Here is a 19,679-nt window from a genome sequence, read left to right as displayed (position 1 = left end):
TCACCTAATTGGCTATTTCACAATACACACTGACAAATCAGCTGGCTATAAACATTTCTCACCAGTAGCCTGTTGGTTCTCGTAGAAGTCGGCGTACTCCATCATGAGGTTGCAAGCGACGATCGGCAGCGGGAAGTCGACGCGGACTTCTGATTGGCCTGATTGCAGCTGCACGCGCTTCGCTTTGTGCCACATGCCTGGGGGAATTACAATAAATAATTAATTATCTTTAAACAGTGGTTGGTATAAGGTAAGGAAAAGAGAGTGCCACATTATCAACAGTTAAACATTCTGAAGATCATCATCACGACCCATTACGTCCCCACTGCTGGGGCACGGGTCTCCTTCCAATGAAGGAAGGGTTTAGGCCTAGTCCACCACGCTGGCCAAGTGCGGGTTGGTGGACCCCAACACAAGCAAGCTTGTGCTGAGAGAGTTGTCGAGTAAGTGGGCAACCCGACTGTCAGATGTTTTTCAAGCCGCCCGAAGGCCTCTGACTAGGCTTAACGACTGCTGCCGAAGCAGCAACCGGGACCCACGGCTTAACGTGCCGTCCGAAGCACGGAAGCGTCCAGAAAAGCACCACTTGAAATTGGTCACCCATCCAATGGCTGACCGTGTCAGTTGTTGCTTAACCTCAGCGATCAGTTACGATCACTGAGGCCCGCTCGACTACGGACGCTTCTGAAGATAATCATACTTAAATCTAAAAAATATTTCATAGTATATGCTACACTGACAGAGGCTAATTACAGCACGTTCAAGTACACAACTAGTCTGAGACACTATAAAGTTTCACAACAATCCAAGTTTCACAAGAAATCGTCCATTATATCGTTCATGTATCAACTTTATATGCCAACAAATCATCACAACCCATCACATCCCCACTGCTGGGGCAAGGGTCTTTTTATCAACAGTCATATATCTAGTGAACCCACCAGGTTTATTCTTGAGCTCCTGCACGGCCTGCACGGTGCGGTTGTTGTAGTAGAAGTTGATGGTGCGCACCATCTTGCTGCGCTTGATGTCGCCGATGCGCAGGCTGATGCGGCTGATCATGTGGCTGCTGACTAGCTTCACTATTTGCGTGGTCGTCGTGAACTTTGAGTCGATCTGGTGGAGGAAAGTTGTGGTTTATTGACTAATGCTTCAGGCAATGATACAGTCTGTTTCATTTGGGGAGACATCTGATAACAGCCAACTAGATAGATCGCCCATAAAGACACGATGCATATGGTAATTCCCGGGCTCCGGGTGCCAAAATAGAAGGATAAGGGACAATTTATGCTGAGACAGAGTCTATTAGAGCATAGAATATTACTTCCAATTGAAATTGATTGATTCAGGTAATCATCAGTGCGAAACCCTTACAGAAGCGTTATCGTCTAAACTATCTAAAATATTACCTTGATGGTGGGCAGCTTGATGGTGGCCATGGGCACCTCGGGGTTGTTGCACACGAGGCACGGCTCCGACTCGAGGTAGTAGCCGTCCAGCTCCACGAACGAGCCGAGTGCCGCGTACAGCGCCGCGTTGCCGTGCCGCGCCAGGAGGCCGTTCTGGCTGCGGAGCAGGTCTACCGCGCTTGCTACGTACTTCTGTGTGGGTAGAGTGAGACACATTATGTAATAAGTAAGGTGTAGGTCAGAGATATGGGGATAACGAAAGAGGATTATTCAGTATGAAGTATTGTTTTAAGTTTTTAATTACATAGCAAAATAAGTTTGTGGTGTGTGTGTGGTTGTAACTTTTTTACATAGATAACATATCCAATAGAATTTAATAAATTGATTTATAAGCATATGATAATGGTATTGAGCAATTACCTCAGAGTCGATGTTAGGAGTCTTGAGAGTGAAGTAACCGAGCAGATCGACGAATTGTGAAGCCTTCCTTCCGTACTGAGGTAATGTCGGCCATATGCCCCACAACAGTGATACCAGGTTTGCTTGATCAGCTTGCGAACAGTTGCTGTGAAAAGTAGGATAAAATATTAAAAACAAAACAAGGATAAGCGAAACTAAAGCCTTCATTATGTGGCTATTTAGTAAAACTTACTTGTAAATAGCCAGTAGCAGTGAATGCGCTTGCCAACGCACAGCTGTCGAGTTGGTCTCCAGGAGGAAAGCCTTTATAAACTGGCGAAGTTCGTCTTCGGATACCTGCATAAAAGTACCCGTTATGTTACTGTTAGTTATGTATGAGACAGCAGTTATCTGTACACTTCGGCAACTACATGAGCAACCGACCATGGCATGACAGAATGGAGGCGAGGCCGAGAACGTGATAACAGGTAGCTAGCAGTGTAAATGAACGAATTTTAGCACTACTAATTTTTGTGAGAACTAGACCAAAAATAATTATGACATTTTATTTGATTGTGCCGTGTGCTGCCAGCTACGCTCGGCAATAGCGTGCGTTAGTTCAGATAACATAAATGAGATAAGCTTTGGCACTGCGGATCGGTATGTTGCGACCCATCATTATGTGTGAGATCTTTCATTGGATTTTTGAAGAACTGAGAAAGAAGACTAAACAAGAAAGAAGACCAAAAATAACTTACCTGCTTAAGTATCTGCTGCACGAGCTGCGGCACCCGCTGCTCCTGGAACTTGGAGCCGTCCGACACGAACGCGTCGCTGTCCGCGCTGCGCTCGCGCTCGCCCCACTCAGACGACGACGACGACGGCTGCAATTAAAACACGTTTTAAATATGGCTTCTTTCATATGGCATCAATCGAGAACTCTTCTTCTCTTCTTTCTTCTGACCAAAAGTCGGTGCCGCGGGCCGTCTCGAGGCATCTATGTAGCCTGTGTAGCAGCAGCGAGCCTTGGCCTTATAACATACTAGCGGCTTGCGCGACCTCATCGCAACTCAACGCTGTATTCGTTGCGCCTTGGCTCCGCTGTTAGGAAATTATCATAAAAGACCCTTATTGAAACGTGTGGCCCCATTGCAGCGTTGCGCTGCTTTTCGTTACGTCATGCCAAAGGAACGGTCATAAAACGTCGACGATCGAGCGAAGCGATTGGTGCGCTTTTAGCTACCCCCGTTTGCAAATTCGTGTTTTTAGCTGCCATGTGAAGCACTAGTATTATGTTCTTGTACCTTGCTAGAGGCGGGCGGGTGCAGCGCCTGCTGCAGCAGCTGCAGCACGGGGGGCGCCACGTGCGGGTGCACGCGCCGCGCCACCGCCACCAGCCAGCCGAGCGCCTCGCGCCGGGAGCTCAGGCTACCAGCTGCCAGGTGACACACTACAGCATACCTTGCTGGAGGCGGGCGGGTGCAGCGCCTGCTGCAGCAGCTGCAGCACGGGGGGCGCCACGTGCGGGTGCACGCGCCGCGTCACCGCCACCAGCCAGCCGAGCGCCTCGCGCCGGGAGCTCAGGCTACCAGCTGCCAGGTGACACACTACATCATACCTTGCTGGAGGCGGGCGGGTGCAGCGCCTGCTGCAGCAGCTGCAGCACGGGGGGCGCCACGTGCGGGTGCACGCGCCGCGCCACCGCCACCAGCCAGCCGAGCGCCTCGCGCCGGGAGCTCAGGCACGCTAGTTGCCAGTTGCCGGTGCGAGCGGATACGATCTCCGAGCATGCCTGAGGGAGAAATGAAGGATTTAAGTTGATGATCAGTTACAAGGTCATAGTTTTATCATTATTGTTAACAGTTTGCACATCGTCACGACACAGAGGGGCCACTCGATATTATTATGACGAAACACACAGTTCCTGAGTCCTGAGCCATCAGCGACTCTGTCTCGGTGTGTTAAACGTGCAAATTGCACGGTAGCTCTCGTTCGTTAGTTTTTCGTCAGTATAGCTGCCGGTAGCTGCACGTGCTGCGAGGGACAGTGCGACAGAGACAGCAGCAGTCACCTTGAGGTGCTCCATGAGCTGCACGAGCTGGTCGTAGGGCGGGTGCGGCGTGGCGGCGAGCGCGCGCGCGTGCTGCAGGTGCGCGTCCAGCGCGTGCACGTCCCGCAGTTGTCGGTAGCGCTCACGCGTGCCGCAGAGTAACAGGAGCAGTTTGCGGACTTGCTTCCTGTAGTGGAATGATTATGTTAGTGTCTGATTGTAATCTACCGACCAAGAGAGTGGGAATCGAAAAGACCACTCAAGATATCACTACTCAATCCACATAGCCCAAGACTATTCGGTAGATGATCTATTGTAAAAAGCGATCCCACGGAAAAGAAGACAAGCGTTCATCGTTATCATCTTCCTTCTTTCCTTTTGGGTGATAAATTTAAAAGTAAAAAGGCGAAAGGACTTTGTGACAATGCAATGACGCTGCATACCTAAGCGGCGTCTGCTGGTTCATCATATAATCCGCCAGCAGCGTCCGCCAGCGCTGGTCGAAGGTGGTCGGGTCGCAGTGCTTGTGGATCTGGCACGGTAGCCGCAGCGCCATCTCCATGAGTAGCTGGGGGTAGTTGTCGAACACGTCGAGAGCGTGACCTGCGGACAAATGGGAATGGTAAAGTTGGGCTCTTGAAATGGTGTTTTGGTATTTGAGGCTGTCTCGTGTTCTAGCTTCATTGGTTTAGTATCTGGGTTAGAACTCGTAAATCACAAATTTGATTTCTATATTAGGTATTAGATTAAGCGGGCGTTAGCTATGTAAACGATATATCAATAGCCAATGACAGACGACACTGTCAAGCATCTTTACAGGGTCAAACAAATAATAAAGTGGGTACTAACCTGTGTTACGATGCGTAATGTGGCATCGCAGCGAACCTGTTACCGCCTTGTCCTGAAATTGACTACAACACATAGATTTCTACATTCTTCGAACGCCTCCTGCTCGCCGCTCGCCGTGTGACAAGTTACATTACGACACGTAACACTGGCCTGTACCCACCTTTACCTTTCACATATTCCTTGACAAAGAACGGCTGCATATCGGGTAGCGGCTGTGACGGCATCGGCCTCAGCAACTGCTGGCCAGGCGGGCTGGCTCCTGGGTCTAAAAACAAACAACAGTTTAGTAAATGTGCCTTCTGAGGTTTTTTGATTCTACAAACCTGACCCTTTCCTTTTTAGGCCGAAGAAATCGTTACAAAATTCATTATTTTATTACAAACATCATTATCACAGAAAACGTATAAAATATCTCAAAAACCTTGTTAACGTCCTACTTTCAACCTCCTTCAACCCACTCATTCCTTCATCCTCTCATTTACACCACACCCCAACCCTAACCACCACCATCAAAAAGCCAACTCACTGGTCCCCTTCTCCTTCCAATAGGGCAGTAAGGCCGTGAGCACGTTGAAGCAGTATACGGGCGCTCGTGGCCTGGTTGATTTCCGCTACTTTCGTCCGTCTCCAACCCACTCATTCTTCCTTCTCTCATCCATTCACCCCACCCCTTATCCTCTCAAAAAGCCAACTCACTATTCCCCTTCTCCTTCCAATACGGCAGTAAGGCTGTCAACACGTTGAAGCAGTGAGCGGGAGCCCCGGCCCGCACCAGCGCCATGGCGGCGAGGCGCGACACGTGCGCGGCGCTCGTGGCCTGGTATTACTTAGCTACTTTCATCCTTGTCTAACGCATTCATTCCTTCCTCCTCTCATCTATACCATTTAACCATCGATAGTGAACTCACTGGTCCCCTTCTCCTTCCAATACGGCAATAAAGCCGTGAGCACGCTGAAGCAGTGCGCGGGAGCCCCGGCCCTCACCAGCGCCATGGCGGCGAGGCGCGACACGTGCGCGGCGCTTGTGGCCTGGTTTTACTTAGCTACTTTCGTCCTTCTCTAACACTTTCATTCCTTCCTCCTCTCATCTACACCATTCACCCAACCCTAACCACTATCAAAAAGCTAACTCACTATTCCCTTTCTCCTTCCAATACGGCAGTAAGGCTGTCAACACGTTGAAGCAGTGCGCGGGAGCCCCGGCCCGCACCAGCGCCATGGCGGCGAGGCGCGACACGTGCGCGGCGCTGGTAGCCTGGTTGATCTCCGTGCGGGACGCCCCGGCCGGGATGCCCTGGTTCTTCCAGCGAGCCATTAGGACGCCTGTGGGATGGGAGAGGTAATTAGTAGAGCTACATTGTAATTCCGGTAACCTAACATAATATCAACACTACCATCAAGATAATAGGTTGCAAGTATAGTAAGGGGTTCTACCTTTTTAGGCCTAAGATTTATTTGCCTAATCTCGTATTGCATAGTAACGTTTGGTCAAAGTCTCGTTTCGCCGAAAATCGTATGGCATAAATCTCGTTTAGTAAAAAGTTATTTCGTATAATCTTGTTTAGCCTAATAATAGTGTGCCCAAATCTTGAATAGTCTAATAATGCTATGGCATAGGTTTTACAAAGTAATCATATTCGTTTGGCTTTAACTTTGACGGAGCGACGCTCTATATAACGCAAACTGGTGCCTTGTATTGTTTCCGCTGTGTGGAAAACGCTCCGCTTTGGTTTTGACGAACATGTGCACCTAACACGCTCCTCCTCGCTTTGCTCGTCGTCGCACCTATCTTTAGGTTTCGATCCCATGGGGTTTAATGGCGATTGTAATTCGATTTTTTAATCATTCAATATCGTGTTTTTCGGTATGTAGGAGAAAATACCACAATTTTTACATTTACTACATACTTCATTATATCATTTAATAAGATAATATTAGAATAAACAAGATTATACAAAGGTATAGACGAAGATAAATTTGTGCAAACGAGACTTAGGTGTTTCAAGATTGTGCCAAAAGAGTTTTAGACGAAACGAGTCTTATGCCACATAAGTCTAGGCAAAGTGATGATTCGGCAAATAAAGTTTAGACCATACGAGTTATGCGAATCGAGTTTTGAGCAATAAAGATTAGGCGAGATGAGGGGAACCGATAGTAAGGCCTTGGCGCCTAGCCCGCTAATATTTATAAATAGCGGCGTGAACAGCGACACCGCTTATTCACGCCGACGCCTCCTTATTACGAGCGTCGGGCATAGATGCCCGGCGGTCTACTTTTAGAAGAAAAATACGTCAATCACATACAAATAACAACTCAAAGAAATCACTACAACAGTAATTCTAATACCAAATTCCTAATTCTAACTTCTTATCTCATTATAAATAACGCATTGTTAATATAAATACTTAATTATTACAAGTCAAAATCTCTTATCAATTATCATCTTCATCACCGTCACCCTCATCTTTCAAATCTTGTTTCACATTTCACATAGTAAATCCCTTTAAATACATTTAAAATCCACAATCGCTTGTCTTATAATAATCGAACACAATCACACAACACAATCGTTAGTGCACTTACTCAACAGCCTCATAGCGACGAGCTGCAGCTCCCTCTGGTGGGTCCTCAGATGCACGTCCTTGGCCGCCTCCTCGCCGTTCATGTCCAGCTCGGCCACTAGCAGCTCCAACAGACACTCGAGCCATGGCCCTTCATCAATGGAACACTTACTCAACAGCCTCATAGCGACGAGCTGCAGCTCCCTCTGGTGGGTCCTCAGATGCACGTCCTTGGCCGCCTCCTCGCCGTTCATGTCCAGCTCGGCCACTAGCAGCTCCAACAGACACTCGAGCCATGGCCCTTCATCAATGGAACACTTACTCAACAGCCTCATAGCGACGAGCTGCAGCTCCCTCTGGTGGGTCCTCAGGTGCACGTCCTTGGCCGCCTCCTCCCCGTTCATGTCCAGCTCGGCCACTAACAGCTCCAATAGACGCTCGAGCACGTTGCGATCCGCGTCGTATGCGGTGTCCAGGTCGCTGGCCAGCATTAGTATCACCTGGGGAGGGTGATTATTCTTTGTAAACTATAGTTTGTCCTATGATGTTTGATTGACAGATGCTTATGGTTGGCTGGTATAGTCTGGTAAATAAAGTTAGTTTTCCGTTAGAAACGAACAAATTTAATGTCAAACTAAATTTATCATCATCATCATCATAAAGCACTCCATTGCTAGATGTGGGTCTCTCCCGCACTCCACTCGATGCGATATATTGCTTTCCGCATCCAATCCTTTTAAAAAATCCGCATACGACACGGAAAAGTAAACACGCAGACAGTAGGTATTGTATAAGATAGTACTGGCCCATTTCTAGCGACCATATGCCATCTAAACGATTTATGAAATGTTTTTAAAATTTTAGCATGTACTTAATTGAATTAATTCATTAATTTATAATTATAATTATGTCATAAAATAAATAATGCATGAATAGTTATATTTTTAGCTTAATTAAGTTAAGTTTTATTTAAGCTAGTGTTAATGTAAGTGTTGTGTGTAATTATCTATTGATAAAAAAACATTTTAAATCTATTGCCCTATTGGGCAATAGATTTAAAATGTTTTTATAGTGCTGAATTTTATGTAATATGGTAATCTATTGGCTGTTATTACACCTTTTCCAATAAAATAAAATAAAATAAAATAAAAATAAACACTACATATCTCATCACTCACCTGCATAAACGGTATAGCCCTGACGCCGGGGTAATTCTTCAACGTTGTAACGTTATTTATTTCTTCCAAATAAATAACTTACATCATAATAATTGACTTCATAATTTATTTGTAAATTCCCTTTTAAAGTATCAACTTTATCGATAACTTAACAAGCGACGTCGACAATTCTTCAAATTATCGACGCGTTCCCATCCCTAGCCAGCGAAGCGGTCTTTTGTTCGTGTCCCGACTATCGCGGCAGCCCCACTCGGTGACCACTGGCTCTCGATCATTCGTCCACGGACTACGGCATCGACTGCGCGTGACCCTACCTCACGGCAGTCCTCTAGGTGCCTAGCCCGCTCTAAAGTGTCGAATGACCTAGACATTACCAGTGGTATCGTGTGTGTGTCTTCCCCAATATTGGGGTCCAAGGTCCACGCTACTACTACGAGGTTCACGCTTACGTCCACGGTACGGTTTACCGACTCCACGGTCCACCTACGTGGTTTCTACGGCTCGCCCTCTACGTGCTGGTTCGGCAACCCCCTACCTCCGTGTTGCTGACCACGCCGCGCAGCCGACCTACACGCCACGCGCACGCAACGGCCACGTGACCTGCCTGCCTACCTACCTGGCCACTGGAGAAGAGGACTTCCACGCCGGTCGCGTTATCGGGATTCCACGCCGATACTCTTCGACTCAGGGGAGTCCCTATCCGTGCCAACTGAAAACTGACTGATCGTGTAGTGTAGGCCTAACCCACGTTGACCTTTAAATAAATTTGTGTCAAGCTGAACCCTGGCTTTCTCATTTCTCCTCTCCGTTAGCTAGCCATTCTCATAAGCGCGACAACGTGGGTATCTTATCAAGTGCGGCCGTGAGCAGAGACAGCCGCAGCGCGTGCAGCTTGCGCGCCGAGCCGTCAGACTCGTGCGAGCGAGCGGCTGTCGAGCTACTAGATGATGTCTACGGGCCTGGGGGGACCCCTAACTTCACCATCTAACTACATATCTCATATTTTATCTCACCTGCATAAACGGTATAGCCCTGACGCCGGGATAATTCTTCAGAGTGGGTATCTTATCAAGTGCCGCCGTGAGCAGAGACAGCCGCAGCGCGTGCAGCTTGCGCGCCGAGCCGTCCGACTCGTGCGAACGAGCGGCTGTCGAGCTGCTAGATGATGTAGACGGGCCTGGGGGGAGGGTAAATGATATGATTAAAAAAATCTAATGTAATATACTGAAGAACTGAGGCACACGGAGTGGTCAAAATTCTTATTTTGAAAAAAGATACGCTTGCGCGATTGATATTCTGGAAAATTATGTTCACTGATTGACTAAATCAATAAATCTGTTTAACTTATGTTCTTTTGCGCTAAATTACGTACCAGGAATAGGGACAGGCGCAGAGCTCGTCGCTTGAATACCTCCAGCAGCTGGAGCAGACATTTCACCTGAAAATAACAACTCAGTTTAAAATTATCAGCCCAAAATCCTACCAATGCTGCCCTTCCTCATTCAAACACTACCGTCTACCTTTCGATCAATCGCGGTATCTACATGGGAACTCTTATACCCTCACGGTTTTATTATTTACTTCATCAGAATTGAACGACCTCGTCATCATCATCAGCTCGTAATGGCCTACTGCCTGAAAAAAAGGCTTCTCAAGGAGCGGCCGGCCACTGCATTGAGCAGTTATTCCTCGTATGTACGTAGTATACTAGTGACGTCACGTACCGTACGCGCTGCTGCGGCCGGACACGGGCCCGATGCTGTCGGCGCCGGAGCCGCTCTCGGAGCCGGCCGAGCCGCCGGCGTCCGCGGGCGACGTGCGCAGCGTGCTGCCGTCCGTCGCCGCCGTGCTGCCCTCGTCGTCAGACCTGCAAACGTACAACTCGTTAGAATACAATAAATAAACATTTATGTGACAGAAATATGAGCCGCATGAATGGAGCGACCCGAAGTGACGTATCAATTGTACTTTATATGTGTCCGGCGGACACTGGACACTCAACAACTGGCTAATCTATTAGTTAGCTAATCTAACTAATTATCCACCAGGTAACGTAGCGTAATAATCCCTCCAGCCCTTAGGTAGTGGCTGGATTAGGAAGGGCAAAGGACAGAGTGTTAGGCCCTCCTTGGGTGAAGCCTATGACTATCAGTGGACTATTACTGATTAATCATTATGTTTTTTCAGATCCGATAGAATGGGCAATTGGGTACTCACTGTGGCGGCGACACATTAGCCGCTTGGGGCGCAGGCGGTGGCGCGGAGGCCGGCGCTTGCTCCTGCAGTGACAATGCGATGGCGAGCTCCACCATCGTCTCGTCGTCCGCGTCGGGCGGAATATCCAGTAGAGCTTCTAGACCTGCGGAAGATGTGGTTGTAGATAAAGGGTTATTTGAACCGTCGTATAAATAGTATAGAGATTCGATAGGTAGTCGGTTGTTCCTTGACTAGTAGGGCCGATAACAGACTATCAGCAGCTTAGCTTTCAATCTCCACTTACCGCCGTCGGGGGCCAGCAGCACGATGGGCTCCATGGGGTCGTCCACGTCCATGAACTGGCTCTCCTGCTGCTCGTCGCGCGCCTCCGCCTCCGATGACGTCACCTCCGTGACGGTACTCACCGCTGGATGACGTCACCTCCGTGCTGGTACTCATCGCCGGATGACGTCACCTCCGTGCTGGTACTCACCGCCGTCGGGAGCCAGCAGCACGATGGGCTCCATGGGGTCGTCCACGTCCATGAACTGGCTCTCCTGCTGCTCGTCGCGCGCCTCCGCCTCCGATGACGTCACCTCCGTGATGGTACTCACCGCCGGATGACGTCACCTCCGTGATGGTACTCACCGCCGTCGGGGGCCAGCAGCACGATGGGCTCCATGGGGTCGTCCACGTCCATGAACTGGCTCTCCTGCTGCTCGTCGCGCGCCTCCGCCTCCGATGACGTCACCTCCGAGATGGATGCTGGAGGCTGCGTGGTTGTCGTCGTTGATGCTCCTGCTGAAGTTATTTTTGTTTAATTTCAGTCGCTGGTGAGGTGTTTTTCCGTCAATTAATTAGAGTTTCCGGAGACCAAGAATCGTAGCGAGGGATACCCTTCAGCCGGCTGGACCGATGGCTGGATGAGAAAGAATTAGGAAAGAGTATTGTGGTGTACCTTGGGAAAAGCCTATTTCCAATGGACGAAACGATTACGGTGTGAAATGCAAGTCAACTTACCCGGAGTATTAGGTGGCGAGGGAATGTAGACCCTACGCCTCTTGACTCTGGGTCGAAGCACTCGCATCAACGCACACTTAGCACCAAAGCTGATAGTCTGGTCTTCACATAACAGAAGCGATAGGTAGATCTGGTTTGCAAAGTCCACCTAAACAACAAATGAAACAATTAGGTATACTCATCAAGTCATCAGAGAAAATTTTCGGAACACTTTAAAACGATATCATCATGACGGAGCATGGACAGGTACACGTAATTTTGATTATTTATGTGTAAGTTATTGTGAGCTCTCGGATGTGCGCGACCAACGCCATCTTAGAATTAAGTGAAGCTTAAAGTAAATAAAGCCGTCAATACACAACTTCAATGCGACGTCGCATCGCAAAAACCAGGTGTTCCATAGGAGAGTTGCGTCACAGCACTCGCATCGAGCCGATTCGTAGTTTTATGTACTTCTGCGTAACCATAACATACCATATGCGGCGGCGCGTGCAGCGTGGCGGCGTGCAGTATGTCGAGCAGCGCGTGCAGCACGGTGTCGGCGTGGCGCAGGCCGGGCCGCAGCACGCCGCCCGCCGGCGCGGCGCACGCCCCCAGGCGCCGCAGCACCCGCACCAGCAGGGACACCAGGTGCGGGGGGGAGGACGGGTCTTGCGCGGACCAGTAGATGGACCAGTCGCCTGGAACAATACAATTTGTTAGAATAAAACGTATATCTACGTAGGTAAAATTGACTTCTATGTATTGTCGAGAATACTACGATAATCTTAATCATATACGGTGATAGTGGTTAAAATCGTAACCTCCGCTGTCGACGTTATTGGTTACTATGAATATATTAGCAGGCTAGCAAGAACACACGACAACTTGTTAAAAAAGTACACGATATGAACTAGAACTTTTTGTATACAAGCAGATCTTCCTCCTACGATGGTTTAGTGGGAAAGGATCTACAGTCCCAATAAAGGTCACACATCGCCTTGATGTATGATCCAGAGTCTACATCCTAGTGTGTGTTTGAGTGGTGTGGTTGTGTATGTGTGTGTGTGTGTGTGTGTTTGTGTGTAGTTACCGTCAGCGGGCGGCGGCGGAGCGGGCGGCGCGGCCTGCACGAGGTGCGCGGGGCGCGTCACGGCCACGCTACGGGCCAACACCACGGCGCGGAAGTACGCCTCGGGGTCGATGTTGCGAGCCTCCGCCGTCGCGTCCAGCTCCACTAGAGTGTCGTACACGTACTTCAGGATCGCTTGGTCCTGTAAATAGGGATTCAGTTAGTATTCAAAAAATATAACTAAAATATAGACTATATGGAAAAAGATGAGTAGAATTTTAACAACATTAAGTTTTCAAAGTGTAACCAACTGACCTTGTACTGATGATAGTTGCTGCCATGCAGATTCCTTAGCAAGCATTGCGCACGCGCATGCAACTGAGCCGAGGCGGGCGCACACAGCAGCCTCATGGCAGCCTCAGCCGCTCCTTCAGCCCCAACAGCTGATGTGGCCACCGCTCCTAACTCCAGAGCTTCTAGAGCAGAGCACGCCAGGCGTTCCAGAGGGCTCGGCTTCCATGAGCCGATGCCGCCTTCCGATTCTTGCGCAATCTTGCTGGATGATGGGCATGACGCGGAGTCTTCCGTCTCCTCGGGCCATCCGAATTGCTCTTTGTTCTTGCCGTATACCTAAAACAATAATTATTTTAGTTAAAAACAAAAAAATAAAATGTCGGCCATCTACACTTTCAATGTTATGAGAGCCTTTTGAGCGCCTAAATGCTTCAATAGATTAATAGACAACATATATGGCACCTTTCAATCCGCCCTTCATGCCGCACACATTTTCAAGGGCTTCCAAAAAACCCCTTCATCAAATTGGTCAAGTTAAGTGATTCTCACTGTACCAACCTTGACAGAATCAATCATAGTGACCCCATCAGGGTCCTGCGAGGGCCCGAACACGACGGTGAGCTTCTTGTCCGACTGCAGCGACTCCTCGCGCGTCAGCGGGATGTCGTACCAGCGGCTGCGGACCACTATTGTGGGGATCGAGCGCCCGTAGATCTGAAAGTACATAATATGATCAACCATTTGTACACTTGGGGAATCTAGTGTAATATATGTCTGTGGGGTATTGTTAAAAGTAAAGCTGAAGAAGAGTTGCGACGTTATAATTGTCGTATGACCATGTCATTCTGTTAAAATTTTATGAACAGCGATACGAGTCGCGATCTATAAAATGAGTAGAAAGGTACAGCAAAAACCGAATGGCAAACTACCTCTTCGGTGATTACAGTTACATAGTTATGGATTAAATACCTATAAGCAAATTAAATATCAAGAGTAATTAGGCATTGAATAACAACTTACCTCAACATAAGACGGTGTCCTGGCTACATCCTGACTGCCGAGCAGCAGGCGGATGCCGCAAATAACCACGTTCGGATCCGAATTGTTTATTTCCATTGTGAAACCACTCATCTTCGTGGAAACCACGTACAGACCTGAAAAGAAATCATTTTTAAATAGATGCAGGAATTACTACGTTCAGAAGGTAGTCTATATTCACGAAAATGATGTTTCAGCGTTCTTCTTCGCTAACCACGACTCTATCTCCTTGAACTAAACATACCGAAACTTCGCATTTCTTCGAGCAAGAGTAAGCCCCCTAATTATTCCGTCACTCAAGGACGTACGCAAATCCTATAATAAGCTTGTTGTAAATGCCGTAATAATTACCCGTGGTATTCAGTCTGTGTTTGATCTGCGCCGTGTTGTAGACCTGCAGCAGGTCGTTGCCCGCGAACTCGATGTCCGTCATGGTGAGGCAGTGCTCGAAGAAGTCGATCGGGAACTGGGGACTGCCCGGGGCACTGGACTTTGTTGCCTGTTGTGAGAGAGTACTGTTATATTGTTGTGCGACTCATACCAAAATACCCAGAGTCAGTTTACGTATCGTAATTGACATAAATATCCTAATCCTAATCCTAACCAATATTGTAAATGCGAAAGTAACTTTGTCTGTCTGTCTGTTACTCTTTCACGCCAAAACTACTGAACGGATTTGAATGAAATTTTGTATACAAAGGGAAAGAACATAGGCTACTTTTTATCCCGGAATTCCCACGGGAAAATTTTTTTGGGCAAAGAGAAGCGCGCGGGAACAGCTGTTTTATAAAAGTAATAATGTCCATAAAAACAATGTTACCTCTTGGAAATTGTAATTTATGCCTGGCAATATGAATTTGTTTCTCTGTAATTCCATACAAAATACCTTGCGGCGCCTTCCGACTAGATTGCAATAAGTGATGCGATTCAACGGATTGAGTAATAATTACCTGATGCGACTTCCTGCTAGAATGCGGCAGCGCCCTCGGGCGGCGGCGCGGCGCGTGAGTAGGCTGTATGGCGGGCGACAGCCAATAGCCGGTATGCTCGGGACTGGCCGCGTACATGCGCAGACTGCCGTCCTCACAGAGCAGGATGAGTGTGCTCTTCTGTTCGCCGCCCGCGCCGCACCAGTGGCGGACCGCTACCATGTCGGTTATCTTCGCTTTGGCTGGAACCACCTGCATGGGAATATGATGTGTTTGAATCGTACCGTCAAACCTGAATTAATATTGACAACTACTATTTTTGGGTCACATAGTTCAAGACGTTGGGATCATTGGGTCAAGTTTAGTGATTTTAAGCCAGCAGCCGTTGGGCTACATTCTTTTCATAACTTGACACTTTTAAACCAGACGCAAGAAATATAAAATACACCCTCTTATTACCCACAACAGTCCTCACCTTAATCTCCTGCACAGCAATACTGTTAGGCGTGAGCATCAACACCACGGGGTTGTTGGACACCTGCATGACAGCGGTCACCAGCCCCGGGTGCCCGGGCACCTCGGCCCACTGGCAGAGCGACTGCGCGCCGCCCTGCTTGCCCGAGCGGCCGCCCTCCTTCTGGCTTGATGATGAGGATAGCGTTATCATTGCTGAACCTGTGGAGTGGTTGATTTGTTAAGTCAAGTCAAGCATAGACTGGGTGTTTATTATTCAGTAATCATAATGTTTGTATGTTGACGTTTTAGGACGCAATAGGTGCATGACAGGTGTTTCAATTTTATCCTCACTTTGAAGCAAGGCCGTAGAAACCACAGCTAGCCTTTTGAATTTTCAAGACTATTTTGTAGAAGAACATTTTCATAACCCTCAAGTAACTGCTGTACCAAACTAGTATTCTTTAAAAGTGATTACCTTTGACACTCTCTTCGACTGTGTTCAGTGGAGCTAAGAAGCTCTTCCCTTGCGCGTATGAGAAGAACAGCATCTTGAGCGTGTGCGAGTAGTAAATGGACACTCCGCCGCCGCCAACCAGCCCAGCCACGTCCTGGAGACAAATATATTATGATATTATGTTGAATGGAGGATAATCGGAGGGTAGATGATGATGGCATGCAAAATCGATTTTGATTGTCGCCCTGGGCCTCTAGTACGGGTTTTGCAAATAAGGAAAACGAAAAAAGTTTAGGTTTTCTTCTGTCATCTGCATACATTATTTTTCAAAATTTCATGATAGTTTCCGCTAGAGGCGCCACTTTGTATGCGAGAAAACATAAACTTTTATGGTTTTCGTCAAACTTTCAAACCTGTACTAGACGTACAGTGCAGCGATCACAGGATTCGATACTATTTTCGAAACTACACAAACGTATGTAAAAAACAAATGTCACTTTTGGAACTAACTTTGCTCGCTCATTACTGACTCATCCATCACTGACCTGTATCTCAGGGTGCAGCACCTCCAGCGTGTTGGTGACGTAGAAGGTGCCGAGCGTGGCGCGCGACTCCTCGCTCATCGGCTGCCAGTAGATGTGGCCCGCCGAGCTCATGCACAGCATCTGCTGCTCGCCTTCTTGGTTCACGAAGGTCACGTCGCGGATCTGTCAAGGAAGATATTTTTTAAGAAAAAACGGTTGCAAGACCCTAAATTAACATTATTAATAGAACATAAATTATTACCACATCATGAATATACCGTTTTAAATTAGCTCTCATTTGTATTATTTTCAGCATTGGTGCAGAGTAGCAGACTCATTTTTTCATTAAAATATCTAAAGAACACTGTCAAGATATTTGTGTTCATACTGTGATCTCTGTACTTAGTACTTAGAAAAACCTTTTATATATTTTATTTAACTTCAAAAATTGTAAATTTTATATAAATTTTTATTTTAAGTTGTCATTGATAATTTAAGAATGTTGTGTACACCTTTAATTGGCTTGTACAACGAAATTATAATTTTAATATCTGTCTTAAAAATGTTAGTTGTATAAGCTGCTGGTGTTCCAGTTTAAATAAATAAAATAAAAATAAAGAAAATCCATCATTGCAGAAATTACATTTCACTTGTATTTTACCTTTCCACTGGGCACCAAGAAGTAGTGCATCGGATTGTTGAGATCCGTGCTCAGGTCGAATATCTTGACGAACGCTGAGGTCACTAGCGCTAGTTGCGTCTGGGAGCCGGGCAGCCATATTGCCTTGATGATGTAGTTAGTTGCTTCCACATCCGCGTTGATCACTAGGTGGTCTGATACGGCGCCTGAGGAAAAATATTTTCATTAGCGCTTGTCAGTTTGTATTCCGATTCTATTTGTCTGCAATTTGACTCCAAACTGATTCTACTCAAATGAATAAGACCCTATTTCACCATTTATTAACCTCTAGAATGCCGTGTGCCAGATCTGTCCCAACCCCCCTTGTCTGCCTAGTGACAGATCTGTCCCAAGAGCACTTCATCGCGATTTTTGTGATTTTAGTTATTAATGAGGCTTATCAGAGAATACGTCGTATATTTACTCCGGATTAAGCAACGTCATAGTTGCTTAGTCTCGAGTAAATAGGCGACTTATTCTCGGATTAGCCTTATTTTTCAAGGGTGAAATCGGGCTTAATACGTTTAAAATATACTAACCACCGCTATTAAATGTGAGTACATGGCACTCCTTCAACCCGCAAACGGCTAGCAGGTCCTCATTGGCCGCGTTGCCGCTCAGACTGATCACGGTGAACGGTATAGGCGCGGACGACAGCCGCGTGAGGGTTAACTTGTGCTTGGACGAGTCAGCCTGCTTGAGTAACGCTGATAGCTGCAGCACGGTTATCTTGCCTGGAAGAGTTGTCGTTGTAGATTATATGGGTTTATTTAGTGTAGCATTAATCACCAATTAGCTATTAGATTATAATAATTAACTTGAAATTAAGAACGCCTTCTCTTCTGCAATGTGAAAACTTTTATAGAAATGCATATAATGGTATTAAAACAATCAGTATATACTGCAAGTTAAGGTGGTGACTTATAACTTTGAGGGATTGAAGATCTTTATTCCATTTTACAAAAAAAACTCACCCTTCTCGTGGCTGACAGCGAGATGCTGCCTCCTGCCCTGCGGTGAAGCGAGACAGCACATAGCTACCCGTCTCAGCTTGTGCGACGACATCAGCTGGCGGATCGTCTGCCCATTCTCGCCGGTGTATGACATGCGAACATTCTCGAACGCGCCCTCTTGGGATCCTGGTGAGGTGACACCTTTATACACGGATGCTGGTGATGGTCACAGCTGGATTGTGGCTACGCAACTACACTACGCTACGGGGTGGGGAATATACTCGTACTAGTTAAGTGGTGGAAGTGATATAAGAGGGAAAATACTATGTGGATGCGGATGCGTTAACTATCTATTTCAGTTATATTTTATTGGGATAAATACATAGTACAGTGATAATGGGAATAAGTGTAGGGTTTTTTTTTCATAATAGGATTATTACTTCTCAACTAAGGGCTATCTTACTCAACATAAACACTCATGCGTTCGATCGAGATGGAGTGATAGTCATAGTGTTAAAAATAATTTAAAATACATGCGGTACTACAGGTATATCGGGTTTATTTGAAATGTTACCTTCTGCATCAGGCAAATATATTCAAAAGAACATGAAATCATTGATCCTTCTTATCCTTATAATTTCATACAGGTATTGGCTGTCACAATCTCTTTCAAGCTTATCTTGTTCATTATACTCTATGTATATTCACATGGGAACCGTCATATGTATTGCAAGCTACAGTGGAGGTGAGATATGTATCGTCTCTATAACTCTCAATCAAATTTTCACCCTATTTCTTAACAATTATAAAATCTTGATCACTTAGCAAGAGTATGCAGCATCATGTTATAAAGGGTAGTTGCGCCAGGGCCATGGGATCTACCTTAGGCGCTTACACCTTTCTATACTTTACCCAGTATATCTAAACACCTCCTATGTATATCTCAACAAACAAGCTCACACAACTTACCAAGTGTAGGCAGCATCAAGTTATCCGTGCTGGTGATATGTTTATCCCCCAGATGCAGCTGCGCCAGCGCTCTCTGGGCCCGGCCGTGGGCTCCTACTGCGGCGCCTCGCTCGCACGCCGCGCGAACCGGCCCGCATAGGGCTGAGAGCAGGCGTCCGATTTTTTCTGTGACGGCCGTCCACTCGGGGTAGGAGCTTAGGTATTGGCGGGAGCCTGGGGGAAATGGGGGTTTAGGTTACTATATTTCAAGTTTTGTTAGTTAGATAGAATATTCTTTATTTGCACACACACATGAAATCAACTTACATAACATAAATACTAACACATATGTACAAAAAGGCCGGTTTTATCGCTTATCGGTTAGTTAAGACATAAATAGTGAGTACCGATAGACTGCATCGACGACAGAGGAGCAATGCGATTGTGGAGTCCCGTCGTAATCCGTGTCACACCTACTCCATTGCCCATTGTGCCAGATAGGCTCACAGGAGCACTTTGGAGGACCTTAGGTAAAGAGGCTAACACTGCTGCTATTAGAGTGGCGGACTACTGGACAGCAATTATATGAATTGGTGAAATCATGGAAATGAGAAGTATACGGGCGCCTTCAAATTAGTCGCTAATTGTCGCGCGGAAGCAGCGCTGCAGCCGCGCTGCAGTCGCGCGTTAA

General features: G+C 47.0%; 1 protein-coding gene across 1 annotated transcript in view; it reads right to left on the bottom strand.

Annotated features, from left to right (window-relative positions):
- LOC105386572 (E3 ubiquitin-protein ligase UBR4) overlaps positions 1-19,679 on the bottom strand; it is an 80,642-nt gene that overhangs the window by 22,113 nt on the left and 38,850 nt on the right. The window contains exons 36-67 of the mRNA XM_048625952.1: positions 19,010-19,222; positions 18,062-18,226; positions 17,627-17,821; positions 17,070-17,254; positions 16,430-16,591; positions 15,906-16,038; positions 15,450-15,649; positions 14,996-15,226; positions 14,397-14,544; positions 14,028-14,161; positions 13,566-13,721; positions 13,029-13,343; positions 12,735-12,915; positions 12,137-12,342; positions 11,663-11,810; positions 11,291-11,443; positions 10,664-10,805; positions 10,171-10,313; positions 9,819-9,884; positions 9,460-9,623; positions 7,441-7,768; positions 5,842-6,030; positions 4,874-4,972; positions 4,302-4,461; positions 3,880-4,045; positions 3,427-3,600; positions 2,567-2,692; positions 2,062-2,165; positions 1,830-1,974; positions 1,410-1,601; positions 942-1,116; positions 63-197 (exon numbers count right to left, since the gene is read on the bottom strand). Of these exons, the coding sequence (XP_048481909.1) occupies positions 63-197; positions 942-1,116; positions 1,410-1,601; positions 1,830-1,974; positions 2,062-2,165; positions 2,567-2,692; positions 3,427-3,600; positions 3,880-4,045; positions 4,302-4,461; positions 4,874-4,972; positions 5,842-6,030; positions 7,441-7,768; positions 9,460-9,623; positions 9,819-9,884; positions 10,171-10,313; positions 10,664-10,805; positions 11,291-11,443; positions 11,663-11,810; positions 12,137-12,342; positions 12,735-12,915; positions 13,029-13,343; positions 13,566-13,721; positions 14,028-14,161; positions 14,397-14,544; positions 14,996-15,226; positions 15,450-15,649; positions 15,906-16,038; positions 16,430-16,591; positions 17,070-17,254; positions 17,627-17,821; positions 18,062-18,226; positions 19,010-19,222 (5,433 nt within the window). The remainder of the gene's footprint in view (positions 1-62; positions 198-941; positions 1,117-1,409; positions 1,602-1,829; positions 1,975-2,061; positions 2,166-2,566; positions 2,693-3,426; positions 3,601-3,879; positions 4,046-4,301; positions 4,462-4,873; positions 4,973-5,841; positions 6,031-7,440; positions 7,769-9,459; positions 9,624-9,818; positions 9,885-10,170; positions 10,314-10,663; positions 10,806-11,290; positions 11,444-11,662; positions 11,811-12,136; positions 12,343-12,734; positions 12,916-13,028; positions 13,344-13,565; positions 13,722-14,027; positions 14,162-14,396; positions 14,545-14,995; positions 15,227-15,449; positions 15,650-15,905; positions 16,039-16,429; positions 16,592-17,069; positions 17,255-17,626; positions 17,822-18,061; positions 18,227-19,009; positions 19,223-19,679) is intronic.

This window comes from Plutella xylostella, chromosome 15 (genome assembly GCF_932276165.1).
Source record: "Plutella xylostella chromosome 15, ilPluXylo3.1, whole genome shotgun sequence".
NCBI classification, from domain to species: domain Eukaryota; kingdom Metazoa; phylum Arthropoda; class Insecta; order Lepidoptera; family Plutellidae; genus Plutella; species Plutella xylostella.
This window is presented reverse-complemented; position numbering and strand designations above follow the sequence as displayed.